The sequence below is a fragment of the Alligator sinensis genome, unplaced genomic scaffold (assembly GCF_000455745.1).
Source record: "Alligator sinensis unplaced genomic scaffold, ASM45574v1 scaffold550_1, whole genome shotgun sequence".
Lineage (NCBI taxonomy): Eukaryota > Metazoa > Chordata > Crocodylia > Alligatoridae > Alligator > Alligator sinensis.
Window position 1 is genome coordinate 241234 of NW_005841980.1, and position 11890 is coordinate 253123.

At 47.7% G+C, this 11890-nt stretch overlaps 1 protein-coding gene across 8 annotated transcripts in view; it reads right to left on the reverse strand.

Annotated features, from left to right (window-relative positions):
- SGCD (sarcoglycan delta) overlaps window positions 1-11890 on the reverse strand; it is a 405818-nt gene that overhangs the window by 35936 nt on the left and 357992 nt on the right. For all 8 annotated transcript variants that reach the window (XM_006021126.2, XM_025200974.1, XM_025200975.1 and 5 more), the window contains one exon: window positions 5125-5197. In XM_006021126.2, the coding sequence (XP_006021188.1) occupies window positions 5125-5197 (73 nt within the window). The remainder of the gene's footprint in view (window positions 1-5124; window positions 5198-11890) is intronic.

Sequence of the window (11890 nt, forward strand, 5' to 3'; positions counted from 1 at the left end):
ATAAAAAGCAGTGCTGTACTTGGAAGGCAGCTGAAGCGACCAGGATGGAAGTAAAACCAAAGCAGCCCAAGGCCAACAGAAATGTTTGCATCTTGCAACTAAATTAGGGCATTGAGGCAGCTCTTGGCAGATTCGATACCTCGGTACTAAACTCCCTGCTGGGTTGGTAACCTCACCGCCTCTGCAAATTTATAGCGTAAAGGAACTTGGGTCAGGGCATGATCGAGAGGCTTCAGGGTTAATGATAACCAATGGGACAAATGATAAGGTTGGGAAGTGCCAAGCTATGCACAATGGGAGGGAAGTGGAGTAATGTGAGCAAAGACCCTCCCTCGCTGTGCAAGAAGCTGGACGTGACGTGGTGGTCTGAAATACCTGGGACTGGAGCCGGCTCTAGGATCCTTCCTGTTCTGCTTCAAGAAATCAAGAAGCTTTTACAGCTGCAGCCGAACAATCATTACATTTTGCTAGTTTAACATCCAGCTCTTAAAGAGGGCTCCACCCTTGGCTGTGGCCAAAGGGCAAATGGGAGAACTGGTGCCCAGGAGACACCCCAGCGTCTCTTGTCCAGAAGCCTATTCTTGGCACCATCTCGCTGAAGGTCTCGCCCGGCAGTGTTTCACAATCGAGAGCTGCTCCTAGGAGCCCTCTCTGGAGGTTTGACCTTTCTGTGCAGACATGATCAACATCCACGTGAAAGATATGGGTGCCCTGATTTAGCCAGGGTGGCACCAGCAGCCTCACTGGTGCAACTCAATGCAAGCTCTATACACTTGAGCGGTCGGTGCTTGACTGGTTTCTGCCAGCCAGGGCTTTGATTCAGCATGTGCATCCACTGCTAAAAAATAAAAAGCAGCAGACCAAGAGCTACAGCAGGGCTGAGAAGGAGAGCCCAGGGTGGTAGGGAAGGTAATGACGAGGCAGGGCGAGATGCCCCCTGGCCAGCTGCAGGAGGGAGGAGAGTGCAGTAGGAATATGGTAAGAGAGAGAAAAACCCAAACAACAAGATTGCCTTCATGCTGTAAAGGAGGGCGACCACCCTATGTGTCAGACTGGGGAGGGGGCAGGCAGCACAGTGGCCTATAGGGAGCAGAAAACAGAGCAGCAGATCAGGTGGGGGGAAACGGATCGGAGTAGCAATTGAGGGGGATGTGGGGCTAATTTGTGGCATGCCTGCCCAAAAGTTTGGCCCCGACTGCTCTCAAGCCTGACCTCAGAAGTACACTGTATAGAGCACAAGGCCCTCTGCAATGTAGGGCAAGACTCCTATTGCCTTGGCTAGGCTTTGCAGCAGATCTCACGAGGTGGAAGGGGGCTCTGGGGAGCTACCAGACGCCGCACCTCAACGACAGGGAGCTTCAGCTGGCTCCGGAAAGCTCGGTCCAACAGCAAAAATGCCTCAGCCAGTTGTAACTACCATGAGGATGCGATCAGATGAGGTGGGGGCTGCTAGATAACTAATCCCGGGATGGATCAGGACTTTGGCAGTGCATAAGAAATAGGGCCGTATCCTTTAAAACTCCTTGTGGGGCTTCTAGTGGTGCTCACTGTGTCGCATGGTCTTCAAGCTGGCAGAGCCCAACGTGTACGTAGACAGGCCTGGCTTGCTTGTACCTAGTTAACAGACTTGGTTATATGAAATAACTCTCCAGCATTTGTTACTGTGATGCAGGGGATAATGTTCACTCCGGGAGCCCAAGCCTGCTGTCACCCAGTGCTGCTCTCAGCATTGCTCTTGGGGTCACTAACAGCAGAACTGGGTCCTTTGGGATAAGCCAGTCAGATACCAACATAGACCAGTTGCACCACTGGTACAAATCCCTCCCTCCATCACTGACACCAGCTGGGGATGTAGGCCCCTCTTTTCCCTGCACCGCTAAAATACGGCCCAGCATCGCACGCAATCCCATTAGTAACAGTCTTCCATTTTTCATCAGCTATTTCCTCTTTTAGTCCCATTCATTTTCCTCATTTCTCCCCATTCTTATCTTATTAATCTTTATGAATGTAATGGGTTTTGGACTGAGATAGCGTGCATGCCCATTTATTGAAAGCGTCTACGCTGCTTAGCGAAACGCAGATGAAAGAGACCTTAATTTGTCAAGAATTATTATTTTACAAAATGAATATTGCTACATTAGCTGAACATTGTATTTAAATGGCTGTCTAGTACAATAGGTCTCACTTGGACTATTTAGATAGCTTGCTACTATACATGTGACAGCACTGTACTAATAAAATCATACTGTAAGCACATTTCATCCGCCATTTGGTAGTTTTAGTGGGTCATAATTAACTTTGGTCAAAGAATAAATCCCTTCAGGCCTGAGGGAATGTATTTCCCCTTTGCTGTGCTCGACTGGTAAAGGGAGAAGGGGCACTCTGGTTTGGTTGGCTTGTGCCGGTGACTAAATGCAATTTTCTTCCTTATAATATTTGGGGGTGAAAGGTGCTGGCCTCTGTATCACTCCATGATTTCTTCTTTCTTTGCTCCGCTGCTAAAATGCCCTAAGCAGTAGCTCACTGGTTTGGCCTGGAAGAAAGGTTCAGGAATCAAGGAAAAACTATTATTTTCCCCCTTTTATACTCCAGGAAAATGCATGCATGTCATCTACGCAGTGACTTAGCCTCCGGTATCTTGGTGGGGTCCTGTTCCTACAGAAGCCGTTCTGTTCTCAGGCTATATCCAGCCGGCACACAGCAGGGCTAATTAGAGGAGCGTGGTACCATGCTAATGCGGCCAGACCGTGTTCAGCGCCCGCGCTGGTTTGTTTGAAGGCATCTACAACTACGTGTTTTGCATTTTTCAACTAGTTCGACTTGTTAAGTGCTTAAGATGCCACTTCGCCGAATATGTCGCGTTAACTAGCGCCATCCCTCGCCGGCCTCCACTAGAGAAACTCTTCGTGATCTCTGACATGTTCAACAGAGTCGCACGTGGTTTTGGCCTGATCTGGATTTATATTGACCCCTGTCCGAGAAGCCTGGCTGCAGCAAAGGAGCAGCTCGTTCCTGCCTGTGTAAACGGGTCAAAACTAGCACGATAGCTCAGAAACGGGGTCAAACATGGAGCAACGTGATCCTGATGAGCATATGGATCTCCCCTACGTGAATGGTTCAATGCTGCAGCTGTGCCCCTGGCACTTCAGGTGCGTACTACAAATATACGGCTGCCTGAATCCCCCCATCTCGGCCACCGCACGCCAAAAACATTTGAAGAGAAGATTCAAACGAGGCGACCAGCCAGAAGCGGGCGGTGATCAACAGCGAAACAGCGACTGTTCTCCGGAAAGGTGACCACGTACTTGTAAAGCAGCCAGTGACTAATAAATGAACTAGCCTGCATGAACCAAGACCATTTATCAGCCAGAAGACGACAGACCGTCTGCTGAGAACGATGCTTGTGTAATCACCTGGAACATATCATTCCTGGTGACACGCAGATGCCGCGGACGGTAGTTGCAAGGTGGGAAAAACACCCCTGGATCTGGGCTGCATCTTCTCCATCATTTTAGGAAAAAACAACCCTCTCTCAAGAGGGAGGCAGCATGGCGAATGCTAACGCAGACTGCAATACAGTGGGCTTCTCAAATGAACTAAAGCAAAACACCCTGGTATATTAGTGATCTGATTTTTTAAAATGGAAACAACTTGGAATGTGTCCCAAGAAATAGGAAAGAAGGTGACAGAGACTCAGAAGGGCTAGGGACAGAAGTTATGCATTAACTGGTATAAAGTGATTGGATATTGGTTCAAATCTGTAACCCAACAGATGGATGTACTATCAGACTGAACTGATTTAGGTTAAATTGGTTTGTTGAACTTCTGACCCAGATCCCCTCCAGATCCAAGTTTACTCACAGTCCCCCAGCATCCCAGGATGCTTTGCAGCTCCCCTGCAAACCCTGCCCCCCCCTGGCAGGCCTTGGCCCAAGCTGTCTACCCCAGTTGAGCAGGGAGGCGTGCTCTAGCACCTCCCGGCTTCAGGTCTGGGCCACTGCAGGCATGTGGCTGAGTTTCTGGGATCAAAAGTGAATGTCTGTTCACTTGCTTGTCCGTTCAATTTATGCAGCTTAGGCTAACCTGTGCAGACTGAATCGATTCAGTTCAGACTTTTTGTCTGTCTGTACTAAGCCACGTCTGAACTTGCCCTGTGATCTGGCTGGTCCATAACTACTTCCAACATCGGTGGGGAAACCATTACCAATAACTACTTGTCCCATGTCCTGTCTCAGTGCTGTAAATATACACACAGGGCCATGCTGAGAAGGATGAACTAAGTCTGTGGCATGTAGACATAACTCCTGATCTCACACCACCTCCTCAGTGAACTTCCCCAAGGAAGCAAGGACAGGCACCAAAGGTCTAGTGACGAGACGTGTTTTTGAGTAGGGGTTAATTATAGAGTGAGCTGACTTCATGTCTACTTGGATGAAGGCATTAAAACGACTTAGTCCATAACAGACCTTGGGGTTTTCACCCATCATCTGCGTGGGAAAGCATCTAGCTGACAAGTGGCAGGACCCATCTTTTTCACTGCATCTGAAACCTCAGTTACCGAAACGAATGGGATCCAGGTTGGGAAATGTGGTGAGTTTTGTTACCTTCTGCATGCCCGGCGTTGGCCAAGTGCTCCTTCTCAACTCTACCCACCTACCATTCATATCATAAGCACATACTATTGGGGGGAAAGGGGAAGAGGCTGCAAGAGTTAGTTAAAATAAGTCCCCTCACCCAAAATATCTCCTATTCCAGGAGGTGCTTGTTCCCCTTATCCTAGATATCAGACCTCCAGCGGCTTGCTCATGGCTAGCATGCATCTTCTGAAGTAAGTGGAGCTCTGCATTAGTACGAGGGCATCTGGAGCTGAGATGCCTGTGCCCCCAAAACACAGGCTTTGGTGGGTGGTGTTTCAGTGAATGTGGCACTTGAGCTCTTACTAGACACAATTACCATGTCGGGGAAGGGGTTGCAGCTCTGAAAGGCAGAATCATCTCCCCTGCTCCATGCACTGCAAAGCGAAGTCCCCGCCTGCGCGTGCGGAGATGCAAACACCACATATCAGTATGCCAAATTCCAACAAGGCGCCACTGAGTTACGTTTAAACCATAGTCCAAAGTTTACCTTAGTTCCTTGAAGGGGTCTGCCCTGACATTGGGAGTTTCTATGGATTTAGGGAACACTGTGCCCTCTGCTCCTGAAATAACAAAACAAAAACAGAACACAAGTTGGAGATGGAACAAACTGTCAGCAGGGGAGTGACTTGCAAATCACACGTGGCAATATTTATAGCTCATCTGACCCCCATGTCGCCCTGCACACACCTGCACAGTCCGTAGAAGCATCCAGGTCTGGGATGTGGAGCTGAATTTGCAAACCTGGCTGCCTCAATTGCACCTTGCATGGGGACGGTGCTCGCATTGGCCACGACCTGTCTTCTAGGCATGGAAAAATGTTGCAGCTCCAATGAAAGCAGCCAGTTTGGAAAATAGGAACGACTGCCAAGGATAAATGCCTCTACATACAAACACGTGCTTTGTTAACTAAGATAGAGGCGTGTGTCTTATTCACAGGTTTTCTTTCTGAGCTGGACTCCAAGGAGAGAAGCCAACCTGGTTTCGTGGAGCCACTCCAAGTGGCATGCAATGCAAGCAAAGCTGCTGCGTGGCCAGTTGAAGGGGGTGCTGCCCCATGGGGAAGACACACGATGAAGAAAGCAAGCCTTGAACCGAGTGCCAGCTTGGCCACTGGTTTTGTGGTGAGACCAGAACATGACCTGCCCCTGCTCCAGGCTCTGGAGCCTGAAAAGATCCAGAGGGGAGCCACTAGATCATGCCAAGGACAGTGCTTGTCTCACATTTAAGCTTTGTCAGATGGGCAGCCCACTAGGTGTTTACCTGACTAGGCATTAGTAACAGATTTCTAGGTTTCAAGGCCTGAAGGGACTGTTTCGGTCATCTCATCTGACCTCCTGCATAACAATAGAGGCCAAAGCATTGCACCCAGTCATTCCTGCATCTTTCTGGTGGAAAGACACGGCACCCTGACGTAACCACTCAGCGTGACGGAGACTCCTCCGCAGCCTTTGGGAAATTCATCCATCCCGCTGCATCATTACTCTTAACTGAAAACCAAACCCATTCCAGTTTTTCACCCACCTTTTGGAGGTGCAGACATCACTGCTGGCTACAGTAATCCCATCCCAGTCACCCATGCTGCATACCAAGGTAAGACCACCTTCATACTACTTAGTATTGACCTGCATATACATTTAAGTGTCACACAGTCCCCTTTCCTTTAAGGACCGATCTGGGAGTTCAGGGCCAGGGTATTGATCCTGAGATCTGAGCCTTTTCTGAGCAGTGCTTTCCAGTATAGACTTGTCTATCGGGTAAGTTATTTGGTCCAAGATTTCTGACTGTATGTTTACCTCTAGTAAAAGGCAATGAGGTTCAAAGAAGCCCAACGTGGTAGAAGAACAGAGATAACGGTGAATCCGACCGATCCTTATTTTAGCGTCACCTTACAAACTTTACCAGCCATTATTTATATTTTCAAGAGCACTGAAGAAAAGATCCAGAGGGGAGCCACTAGACAAATGAGATTTTGAGACCTATCGCTTAAGTCTTTAAACCAAGCGCGGCGTTATTATTGCTTTGTGCCAATGCTCTCAGGTTTGAACAACTAATGTATGGTTATAGATGTATAATTTTCAGAGCTGATGCACAACACGTTCACAAAACTTCAAGGCTGTCATCCCTACCCCTTGCACAGAAACTAAGTAGTGGCACAACCTTCCTCTCATTTAAGCCAGTTTTATAACAGAGAAATCCCACTGGCTTTAAGAGAGAGATGCGGGTTATGTCGGTGTAAGAGCTATGCCGCCACTCACTGTGTTACGATAAGGCTGGAATTAATAGAAGCTTTCTAATAAAACCACTCCCCCAAACCCAAACTCCTGCTTTTTAACCCAGAAAAACAAAGTGAACTCAAAGATGATACAGAATAATCTAAAGTTTCAAGCTTTATACTTTGGGAATTAAAATTGATCCTATGGCCCAATACAGATACTTAGCTCTTGACTTTACTATAAGCCGTTATCGTTACAAGTTGTCAGAAGCAGCTGCGACTTACCAACCATGAAGGTTATTATTATCTGATTTGTCCTCTCTGAACTGTTTCCAAATCGTTTAAGTCTTGGTTTATCCCACACGATTGCTCTGGTTATTAGCTCTGCAATGAAACTTAGCCAAAGCAGCATCCTGCACATATTTGAATAATAAAACAAAGATTTTGGGGGTGGGAGGGACGGGAGTATTCGGAGGACTGTCACAGCACGCATAAATATTCTGGCTTGTTTTTCACTCGCATCGCTGAGTTGAGACTGTGGCTCTGACTTGTGATTTCATTCTTTTTGGAAAAAAACGTTAAGTCAATTGCACTCCTCCGAGCCCCCAGCAATGGCCAGGGACGTGCTGAGGAAGATGGACTGAACTCCATGTTTTCTAAGCAGTCTTTATTCAATTTATGAGTGAGGAGCAATTTGCTTCCAATCCTCAGACATTTCAGCTGAAGACCTGCTCTTGGAGCGGTGCTGCGATAGCGTCAGCCCTACTTTCCTTACATCCCAGACATCCGAGCACCGGGAACCAGAATGGGATCACCAACCCATTTCACGTGGGACATGTGGACTCTCAAACAGGGTCAAAGTTGGGTATGCTTCTGGCCTGGGCTAGGTGTGGATGGATGACTTGGGGGTCAAAATCCTGTATCTCCATAGGAATCCTCTGAGTCACTCACTGTCCTTAGAGAGATCATTAATTGGTGACAACTGGCTGTTTCCTTGTTTCTTCGGTCTAGACTAGGCTGTAGATGGGAAAAAGGATGGGAATGGCCTTAAACAACAAAATAGTAAGATATTTCTAGTGGCATTTGGGAAGCATTCATGCCACTGCAAGAGACACCGGCGAGACGTCATCAGGAAGACTGCGTCCAGTTGTGAGAGGGCGCACGGCTGGTGTCTCTGTCCGAGGGATGAGCACCGGAAAGGAAAAAAGAACTATACATCTTGAAGGAAAATGTTGATACGAGACTAAAAGGGTATGATCTGGCCGTGAATACATTCAGGCTGAAAATCAGAAGATGGTTGCCGACCCTTGGGGGGAGCGCGGCTCCTGAACTAGGTGTAGTAGAAGAGGGAAGGGCAGCCATTTAACAAGGGCTAAAATGCAGGTTGAGCAGTTCACGAACGGCAGCGGCGGATGCCAGGTTTGCTGGAGACGGCAGTCAACGGGACTGGACGACCCCTTCCAGTCCCGTGTCCAGCCTTCTTGTTTTCATTCTTTATTTTAAGTGTGAGCACGGCTGATTTTTGTTGCAAGTGTAAATGCACAATCTGCAAATATGCAGACATGTCAGCACCCAGCCTCTTTCCCCAGGCAGGGACATCTCAGCCAGGCTTCTCTTCCCTTGAGCATTAAGCCATAGCAAAGTTAAATGAAATGTACTGATAAATGGTTTTTTTCACAGCCCGATTGATCTGCTATTCAAACATTTCACATCCACTGTGAAAAACTTACGCCATAAAGGGCTGCTTCACTGCAAAAGGGAGGAAAGATTTTTTTTTTGGTCTCACCTTTTGAGACTAGTTACTGTCGCCCGCCCTAATTCATCTAGGAGCAGCCCGATAGAGTTAGCAGACAACAATCATATAATCTGTGTTTAAACATAATGTACTGTACATCCCTGGGTAATAAATTATTCACTTCTGCATTATTATTTCAGAAAGACTTCTATTAAAACCCATACGTACCGACTGCCTCCTTGACACTGTGTAATTTAGCAGCGATAAATGTTCATAAACAATTTGAGTGAAAAATCCATAAAGCCATTTCAGCTTTATTTTAAGTTCCATTTAATGTCCCTCAAAAATGATTTCATCAATGTGTTTCCATTAGCTGGTTCTCTGCCCAATAACTTAATTCCACACAATCAATCAGAAACTTATAAAGCGTGCGACAGGATCTATCTACAGTGCTTTGAATCAGCGTAAAGATATACTCATTAGACCTTTTTTTCTCTCTCTCTACTAGCTTAAGGTGTGGGGTAAAACTGAAGTCACACGCAGCAAGAGTTTAAAGGCACCAATTACTGTTCAACTTCAGGTCTTTTTTTTTTTTTTAAATGAGATGCCGTTCCTTAAGGCGATAGGGTTGGGGGTAGGGTTAGGGTTAGGGTCAGCTACTGGAGTTTCAGTTGGGTTTCCAGCCCCTTCATCTGCCCTGGAGACTTCATCACCGTTGCCGGGTTCTGGCTTTTCTGAACAGCCTCATCCATTGCACGTGGTGGTAAAGCACCCGCCTTTCACCCGGCTGCGGATGCAGCACGTCCCTGGCAGTTTGGATGTGGACGTAGCAAGAGAGCCGACCTGCTGAGACGCTGGCAACCATCCTTCCCCGTGCTGTGACCCCTAGATCTTGCATGCCAGGAGGCTGCTTTTGCACTGCTGAGTGACGGGCAAATGGGCTCGGCTGTGCAACAGCTTGTGCTGTTTCCTTATGGAGGACAAGAGAAGGACCACCCCGGCTCCTCCGTTTCAGAGCTGCTTTCTGACACGTTGAAACCGGTAAATATACAGGAGTGGTCGTGCATGTCTGCCTCCGTACAAAACCGGTGCATCTGGGGTATGCACGACCTGGCAGGCAGGGAGATGGACGATTAAAATCTAACTCAGGCAAACAACATAAGCGGCATCAGACCAATGGTCCATTTAGTCCAGTATCCTGTCTCTGGCAGTGGCAGAAATGGATGCTGTATAGGGACAGCATCAAACTGGATGTTTCTAAAGCAATCTATCCATTATCCACCACGATGGGTTTAGAGATGCCAAAGGAACCATCTCCAGCCATTCTGTTCAACAGCTATTAATAGACCCGTCATCCAGAAACCCGCCTGGACCCTTTTTGAACCTGGCTGTGCTCTCTGCCTCGGCCGCCTCCGTGGCAATGAATTCCAGAAGGGCATAAAGAAGAAGCTTGCATTTGTAGATAAATCAGGGAGTCTTGTGGTCAATGCTCGTGGGCAAGCAACTAATAGCTAAATCAGCTTAGGGCACAAACCAGGCTGCCCTGCAGAGAAATCAGGTCTTTGCCCAAATGAGCATGCACCCGGTTATCTGTAGGTTATTTCTCCCCCCTATAATTTTGACTGGGACAGCACATTTTGGTTTTGTTCTGTTTGCTCTTTGATCCATAAACCCAGAGTCCACAGAGCATCTTCTGTCGTGCTTTGTAACACAGCTGGGGCCAAAATGTCCTCGGAGGAGCCTCTTACGTACGCCAAGCTTGCGTGCGGGTCTCTTCTCCTTAGCACGCTCGCTCGCTCGAGGCCAAAATTATTTTTTTCAGATAAAGTTAGAGAAACATGTATAGCTTTCTCACCGCTGCGGGTTTCCAGACTCTCTCTTATCGATCAGGATGCATTCAGCAAACTCCCTCATTAAAATACCCATGTAACTAGGTTCTTCTTTCTGGGTCTCGTCAGGTCAATACACGATATTCTTAGAAAGTTATCATGCAGCAGGGAAGTAAATCCAATACAATGTAGCCAGTAACGATCTCCGGCTGATTCTTTTAATTCAGAGCTTTAAGAGCCTTATTCCTCCTTAATTTATGTTCTTAAATGGGAGAACACAGTAATTGCAGTTTCTCCCCTTGTAATCCCATCAACTCAGAATCAATACGAGCTGCATTTCAGAGCCCGGCAATACTAAAACGGCTCTGTTAAGCCACCATATTAAATAAAACATCATAAAATTTCATTCATTTATATTTCGTTTGCAGCATGTCGGTCATGTTTTGCCATGACCGGTATGGCCTTAAGTCTTTTGCATGCCCTTTCCTCATGCATTTTTCTCCTTCTTGTTATGATTTATGCGAGGACATCCCCTCTACGGCCAACAGTTGGGTTTAATTTTAATAAAAAATCAGAATCAGCCCACCAGGCCCTTGCACAAGCCTGCATTCAGCCGGACTACCCCTCTCCCGAAGCACTGTTTGCACGAGCGCTCTTTAAAGGAGGAAAAGCCTTGTGCCTCACGGACCTGCTCATGCCACGAATGCATTTTCCTGATCGCCGGCATCAATATGATCGAGACTGCCAATACAAACAATGCAATTTATATATCCGCAGTGATTGCACTGTCCTCCAGGTAAGGAAAAAAACTCATAGGTCTCTGGATTTTAATGAAAATACTGCCTTAATATTGGCTTTTCTTTTTTCTTCTATTTTTGTTTTGCCCTAGATGTAGATTCATAGATGTTAGGGCTGGAAGGGACCTCACGAGATCATCAGGTCCAGCCCCCCGTGCTTGGCCATAGAGGTGAGCGACAAAGATGGACTAAAACTTGGAAATGTTGCAAGGATCATTTGCAAAGTCTTTATACGCGACCTGACTGAGCCCTGTGAACTACCCCTGGGTGAGGCTTGTCCTGTGCCCCTTTGGAGAGCATGATTTGTCTCCCTGCCCACCTCCTGAGCAGCTGTGCAGCCCAGTCGCCCCTCCGCGCTCCATGCGGTTGCAAGGATGTCGGCAGTGGATGCTGGACGTGCATCTCAGCGGCGCTGAGCGTGCCGTCTGGGGGCAAAAGTAGCAGAGCCCACAAAGGGCGGACAGCTGTATGGTAGTACAGCTACTGCCCATCATTGTGGTGGGCACGGGGGGGAAGGCATGTAGTTTCCACAGCTCACTCTCCCCTGTCCCGGTAGCCTCAGGGAACGACACCGCACAAGGGGTAGAGGTCCCTTCCAGGTTCCCTTGGAGTGAGGTGTTGCAAGCCGGAGACGGAGAGGGGGAACCTCAATCACCCGGTCCACCGCTGGATGAGAAGGA